The sequence below is a fragment of the Vigna angularis genome, chromosome 2, assembly GCF_016808095.1.
Source record: "Vigna angularis cultivar LongXiaoDou No.4 chromosome 2, ASM1680809v1, whole genome shotgun sequence".
NCBI lineage: Eukaryota > Viridiplantae > Streptophyta > Magnoliopsida > Fabales > Fabaceae > Vigna > Vigna angularis.
Window position 1 is genome coordinate 41,992,668 of NC_068971.1, and position 8,273 is coordinate 42,000,940.

An 8,273-nucleotide genomic window follows, 5' to 3' on the forward strand; every position below is an offset into this window, starting at 1 on the left:
ATGTAGTGTACCATAAAAGATGATACAAGAGAAATATTAAAATAATGTATCCATATGATTTCGCTCCAAATTCTGAAGACAGCTCAGTGGTACCTGATTTTCCATTGGAGGAGTTGGCCACGTGGCTTGATTATAAGTTTGACTCACGTGCCAAAAATAGTTAATATACTTATCCTTTTTCATGGAGGCAAAGTGATTTAGTACAAAATTAGGCACTATAGGTGTTATTTTAATAGAAGCAAATGGTGATAAATTCATCCTCCTTGTCCAACAATATAAACTTCCCTATTCATTATAACTAACTTATTAATTTTTAATTCCAATGATTTTCCATCAACGATTTTCTAGTCCTTTTCCTTCCTCCTTCTTTTCTAAGGATATAAAAGGGAGCCCAATGCAACCCCTTAGATACGTTCACTCACACTCCAATCCAACCACAATTTTAGTCACACTTAACTAGCTACCATTTCAAAAAAAAAATTCCAACTTCTAAATTCTCTCTCTGCACCTTCATTTTATCACATGGATTTGCCTTTGGATTTAGATTTTGATTATCATCTTTTTCCAAACCAAAACCTTAACTTCTTCGAAAACGCTGGCGACCCTTTTTCCTGGGACTACAATTTTGACGACATCTTCAACTTCAGCTACGACCAAACCAAGGAATCATCTTCGGCGTCCAACGTTTCCGGTTCTGTGGGAAGCGTTGAGTTACACGAAGTATCGTCCGACAACACAACCTACGAAGACGTATCCAAAGAAACAGAGCCGGTGGCGGCGCCGGTGCCGGTGAAGGAGGGTAGGATGTACAGAGGAGTGAGAAAGAGGCCGTGGGGGAAGTTCGCGGCCGAGATAAGGGATTCGACTCGAAACGGCGTTCGGGTGTGGATTGGAACGTTCGACACGGCGGAAGCGGCGGCTCTGGCTTACGACCAGGCGGCGTTCTCGACGAGGGGGTCTTTAGCGGTGCTGAATTTCCCGGTGGAAGTGGTGAGAGAGTCCCTGAAAGACATGCCGAGTAAGCCTTGGGAGGAAGGTTCTTCCCCTGTTTTGGCTCTCAAGAGAAAACACACTATGAGGAAAAAGTCGAGTTCGAAGAAGAAGAAAAGCAAAAGCGATGGCAGGGAGCAGTTGGAATTCTGCACCACTTCGCAGAATGTGCTGGTGTTCGAGGATTTGGGTGCTGAATATCTAGAACAGCTGTTGAGTTTGACTTATTAGTCTCTGTTTCTTGTTCCTCTGTTTCTGCAATTGTTCATAAATGAACTCCAATCTTGTAATTCTTTTCATAACTGGAATAGTTCTCTGTTTTTTTGTTGATAGTAATAATAAATATTATTATCATCCTTTGTTAGCTAATGTGAGACTGATAAATATGTAGATATTGTTCTCGTTTTCGTACATGTCACATTCTACTATAGTTGTTATTTGATAATTCATTTTAATATTTATATGATTATAACTTAGTATTGAATAAAAAAAATATACCATTTATATATTTTTTATAGTCAAACATAAAGTTGTCCTGTTTAAGTGTTACCAATTGTTTTTCTATTTCTGAAATATTTGAGATTTTATTGTCTTCATATAAAGGTTTTTGCATGATGACTTTTAAACATCGGTTTCTCTTCTCCGAAACTTGCAAAATATTCTCTTCTCTCGTCTTTTCTAGATTTACTTTCGTATTTTGTTAGTTTTGTAGACTCGATATATTATCATAGATGTTTTCGTTGGAAGACTTTTGCGATAAACTTTGGATAAGTTATCTATGAAAAAATTACGATGTTCGTGTACTTGGTCCTTTAATGCTATAATTTGGTTAGTTGATTCGTGATTTATGAATTAAATGTTCTAAGTGTTTTTTTTTTTTATTCTAAGATTTTTCAACATGTTTATAATATTATTTTACACTATTTTATCATCTCACTGGCTTTTACAGAAATGACGTGAGATGGTGTAAGACATATTTTATTTGGCCAATGAAATTTGATAGCATTCTTGTATGAGTTGATAATGGCTTTATTGATTACGAAAGTAGGAATTAGTTAGGGAGATCTCTACCATGGGTTTATTAATAGTATATTCTCTGTCACTAAATAAATTTTATTCCTTGACAGTGGATAAATTAAACACAACTAAGCGGTAAAAATAACATAAAATTTTTAATGTACATCAGTTGCTTTCCCATGGGATTCTTGAAATAAGAAGATAAAATATTTCATTTTAATGATGACAAATTAACAACGCTCAGATACTAATCTGCTTCTTCCACTTTACCTTGTCTCACCCTTTTAAATGAAACGGTTGGCACAGTTCATTTTTTTATGTTATCTTAAAAATATTAGTACAACTATTATCATGGATTAAACCATTCAGTTTACATAAATTTTAAAATACTTCTTTTAAAAATATATTTTTATTCTTTTATATATTAATCGTAAAATAATATGTACAGTCCCTCCTTTATTGGTAGACCTGTCATTTTATTTTTGAACTCAAAGTCTTAATAGAAAAAGTAAGTGTGAGCAATACCAGCATGAGAGAGCCTACAACTTGCCTAGCTATCTCACTCAAATGTATATAATGATGTCTCTTAAATAAGTGGAAGAAGAAAAAAATAAACTTGAGTATAATGTAAGAAAAATAAAATTTTATATAAATATATATTATCGATCTGGTCTATGATCTCAAATGAATTTTTTTATATCCAGCTTCTAAACAAACTACCTTATGTTAACAGGATAGTTTTCCTTTGAGACAGTCCTAGAAATGTACAGAGCTACTACTTGATTTGATTTGAAAGTAATTTTCATAATTAGTAGTCCTAATAAAGTCTGTGTTGGGACAATCTCGGTAATCTTCGAGATAGGTTCACTTTTGGTACTTTTAGTTTCTTCATGCCAAATTCCTAGTTCTACCATGTCAAATTCCTATTTTTTAGTTTAATCTATTAATTGCAACTACTTGCATTTACTTCTACACCGACTTTGGTTTTATGAACTAGGGAGTTTGGTTTTTTTTTTCTCTATTTATTATCAATATATTGTTTTACTTGATAATTATGTTAAAAATTGTGATAATGTTTTTCACTTCATATTTTAACACAAAAGTGAATACAAGCAATATTTATTTAATAACAAGATTTGGATGTATTATTGGATATATTTTGTTGTTCTTTTTCTTTGGTCTTAAATTTGTCAAACAACATGCAATAATTTTTAAATATGGACTACTTTAAAAATAACCCTACCCTTTGATTTTAGTTGATGATATTGTATATTAAACTCTTGGTCCATCTGAAAGTGCTATTCCAAATAAAAAAGAAGTCTCAAATGTTTGAAATTTTTTCAAAAATGAAAATGTTGCATATAATTATTGTAATAAAACTACAAAGTTGAAAAACACCTATTACTAAAAATAATTATGAAACTTTACATTTAAGTTGACATGTCAATGCAGATAGAAGTATTACAAATGCAGATAGAAGTATTACAGATTTAGATGTGTATATGAATCTTTATTAAGAAAGAAAGCTTGAACATGAAAAATCAATCAAAAAAATCATGATAAGTTCCTTACCAGATACATAATTAGACATAATCTTTTTTATAATTTTGTTGAATATAAAAGAATTAGAGACGGGATTGAAAAAAAATAGCTTTCAGATTATAAAATTATTAAAATAATTTTTTACTTTTAGATTATAGAGTATGAAAGTATTTTCTTTTTAATTGCACAGTCCAAAAATTATTTTTGTTTTCTAAATTGTACAATTTAAAAGTTTTTTCTTCCTTCTAAATTGTGCAATCAAAAAGTTTTTCTTAAAAAATATTTATAAATGGTGTAATTCGTTAGTTATTTTTGGATTCCAGTGTACACAAATTATAAGTTATTTTTTCCTTACAGAATGCAGAATCGAAAAGGGGCAAATGGGATTAATATTAATTTTGGTGCAGAACAAAAAATATGGGGGTGCATAAAGTATTTATCTGTAGGTTGTGATAATTACAGCCCTGTCTGTAGTTGAAATTTGGGCTAACTTTAGCATCAATAAAAACAGAAAAAGAATGAACAAAATGGACGAATAGAGTATTACCATTTTCACACTCCTATTTTGTAGAGACCCTATTTTCATAATAGGTATGAGACTGCTAACCTTATACTTTCTACCATTGGATAAAATATATTGATAATATATTTACTTTGCATATTTTATTTGTAATTTAGCAATTCTAATTTACCTTATAATAATAAAGAAGTTGATAGTACAAGTGTTAAAAAAAAGAAGCACAATAAATTAGGAGTTATTTTGTTTTTTTTAACAATTAAAAAATATATGATATTATGTGTATTTCACCTCCTTCTGAAAATATTTATATATAACATGGTGAAAATAATTTTAATCTTTATTTTTAGCAGCACTAATTTCATTTCGTGAATGTATTTATTTTGGGTAATATGATTCATTTCAATGTGTCAATTCAGTCTGATATGAAGCTTATTTGAACAAATTTAAATTAGAAAATAGACTTAGTATTAGTATATATTCATGTTTTGATTCATACCAACCCAAATTTATCTTAATATTTTTTAAATTTTAACTTTTTAACTATAATAAAACCTTTTATTTTATAACAAAACTTATGTACATCATATAATAATCATAATAAATTTATGAACATTAAAATATTTATTTATAAAATCTATTTTAATTTAACACTTATATATATATATATATATATATATATATATATATATATATATATATATATATATATATATAATAATTTTCTATTTAACCGGTAAAACTAATATATTACATTATATTATGTTCAACTCAAAGTTGTCAAACTTATTTTATAATTTAATTTAAGAAAAAAGTTCTTATGTTTATGTTATCTTTATTTGCATTTTGATGAATGGTTAATATCTAATGATTCTATTGAAAGAAATTTATGTGCTATAAGGAAACCTAACTAGATATTAATGTCATTTAAGCATTATTTTATTATAAGTTACCACGCTTACATTAATATGCAAGTTTTAACTTATTCTTTAATTAAGTAAACCTTCATACACACATGTATAGTTATACTTCAAAATCAAAATGATTGAAGTTGCTCACCTTTTTATTATCTTCTCACCTTATAAAAAACTTTGTATAAATTCTACATATTATTAATACAAGAAAATATGTATAGTGACTATCAAAATTTATTAGTAATTACAAAAATTTGTTGGTAAAACAAAATTATTTACAAAACTTATCAATAAATTTTATCAGACAGTAATAAATGTGCAGTAAATGCAACCTATCTACCACTCACCCTGGATCTGTATTTATAGTTTTCGTTATGGGCTTGGGATTAGTGAAAAGTTAATCACGGCCCAATTCAGCCCAATAGCTTTTAACCCCTACTTACCTTAAGCTAAGTTGATTAGTAACGCGGCCGACCATCATCGCGGAACTTATCCTCATGACCGGCCGGCCCTGACGGGTCCACGGCCTGGGCGGCCGACTTCGAGCGAGTCTTGATTATGGGCATACAGGCGTCCGCCCTACCATGTATAGCCCTTCCCAACATTAAGTAGAAGGGTAGTTTCCTGGGTCCCATACGGTGATATGGGCGGCCGGTCCGTTTGGTGGTCCAATGACGTGGATATCCTTCCGTACGGCGTCCGGTCCCTGCTGGTACACAAGCCCCCAAGCCCTAGTGCACGTAGGACTTCGAGTGCGGCGTGGCGTGGGCTAGCGGTCCGTAGTTGGGCCGGATCTGGTGGGCTTTTGAGTTTGGACTTTTGGCGGGAAAACACGTGGTGCGTCCACACTGGCGGAAGGGGAAACGACTTCAAATCTGGAGCGTTGGTCGCGTTGGATCTGGACGGCACGGATGCCTTCAACGGTTACAAAATTTTTTGTATAAATAGTGGATGGGAACGATGTCATTTTCACTTCTCTTCGTTTCATTCAAGATTTGAAATTCTTTTTTCCTCAGGTAATAAATGGCCATTGTCCATACAACTACTAAAAGAGACATCACACATAAAATAATGAAAGAACAAAAAAAAAATCAAATAAAATATGTATATAAGACTATTACAATTATCTCAAGCATAATTATATTATCAATATGCGTATCTGTACAAAGTCTTATACACTTAAAAGTAGTATTACACTAAATCAAAACATAATACTTATTTCCAAAACTGATAAAATAGGAAATCAAAATTATTTGCTTCTAAGCTAACACCACTCTCATCCTGCATTAGATCAATTAGAACATCTTAATTTGCTCACACCATTAAGATGATCATCACAAACAAAAATAAACACAAAGACAAACAAATAGAAAAGAAAGGATAAGCTAATGTACCAAAATAGTTATCATATAATAGAAACATAGATGTTAATACACACACACACACACACACACACACACACACATATATATATATATATATATATATATATATATATATATATATATATATATATATATATATATATATATATATATAAGTTATATTAACCAAATCCTAAAGCATACAACCATTCATTCTAGATCTTACCATACATATCCATGTATTGGTGTTAAACTCCGAGAGTTCTACTCTTGTGGTGGTGGAACAGCTTGCCCACCCAAGCTATCACCCACAAGGTTAGTCTGTCAACCACCTATGGTCAAGGTAAAACTCCTAGACTAGGACTTTCTGTTCCTTTCACCACATACACCACAATTATCTACTTGAGATTGAATGATTATTAAAGCGTCATGATAACTCCCAATGTGGAATCCCTACATACATACTTACACTACTTGAACCCATTAGAAGAACTTCTCCTTGAAAATTTCTTCAACACATACATCATTCATACTCAACCATATAACAGATCCATAAGCATCACAGTTTCCACCATAAACCTGCATAAGATTAAGAGCAACCCATTCAAACTAATAAGAACCAAAAAACCACAGAAAATTGCACTAGCGTTTAGAGCAACACTCAACGTAGAAGCTCTAGCAAAAGAGAGTGTTGTTGGGCGTTTTCGACAAGTGTACCAAATCGCTTCAAGTAATATAAAATGGTAAGTCCAAGTATCGTTTTCCCAAGAGACTCGTAATACTAAAGAATTGTGCGATTAACAACTCATCTAGACTCAAGAACATAACATCAATTTATAAACAAGTGCAGAAACATAAATTCACAAGTAATTGCAAGTTTGGACTTTGGTATTGAAGACACTTGGAAATGGAAAAGACTAGAAATGGTATGAAATGACATTGTTAAGGTTAGTTTTCACCAATGCACTCTTGTGTAAAACCAATTTTATCTCCTCTCTATCAATTTACTAAAGTCAATCCACTAAAACACTCTAGCCCTAATCCCTTAGGTGAAAGAGCCTAGGTTTTCCTTATCAAACTCCAATCCCTTAGACAATCTAACAAGCAAACCCGTATTAAGAACTAGGATCTAAGATAACATGTGAATCATCTTCCATCCCTAGAATCAATGAACCACAAGGACTCTTATTTCAGTTCTGGGTTCCATCTTACGTCCCCATAACCCATGAAACCCCAAAATCAAGTCATGAACGTCCCCATTACATGCAAGCTTTAAGATCGGAAACAAGAATACTAGCAATTGATAGAAAACGCATATATATATTCAAATCATTCAACAATTACACAAGATTTCAAGGGCTACATCTATCCCTAACAAGATGAATTTGGCTCTCCATTTCCATGGAGAACCCTAAAGCTTACAAACATGGAAGATGGAAGAAGAAGGAGACCCAAAGGAAGAGGAGGAGATGTTCCCACAAGCTCCTCGCGCCCTCCATGAGCTCTAGACGTGAAATCGCGCCTCCAAAGAACCAAAGACCCAAACCCCTTCACGTTTTAGGGTTAAATAAGCTCGATCTAACACATCAGCAAAAGTCGCGCCCGGTGCCCTCTCAATCGCGCCCGGGCGCGAGCCTCTCTGGACAAGTCACGCCCGGGCGCCCTCTCTGTCACGCCCGGGCGTGAAACTCTCTGGAAAAATCGCGCCCGGGCGCGACCATCTGGAAAAGTTGCGCCTCCTCTCTATGGGCGAGCGTCCACTGATCTCTGGACGAACGTCCACTTCTAGCTGACCGAGCGTCCAATGAGCGTCTTCTTCTGCCTGGCCGAGCGTCCACTGAGCGTCCTCTTTTGCCTGGCCAAGCGTCCACTGAGCGTCTTCTCTAGACGAGCGTCCTCTTCTGCTCGCTGGACGAGCGTCCACTGCGC

The 8,273-nt window shown here is 33.4% G+C and overlaps 1 protein-coding gene across 1 annotated transcript; it reads left to right on the forward strand.

Moving 5' to 3' along the window:
- The first annotated feature begins 400 nt into the window (after positions 1–400).
- LOC108347960 (ethylene-response factor C3) lies at positions 401–1,354 on the forward strand. The gene has a single exon (XM_017587428.2). The coding sequence runs from the start codon at positions 523–525 to the stop codon at positions 1,219–1,221; it is 699 nt and encodes a 232-aa protein (XP_017442917.1). The 5' UTR covers positions 401–522; the 3' UTR covers positions 1,222–1,354.
- Positions 1,355–8,273: the final 6,919 nt, after the last annotated feature.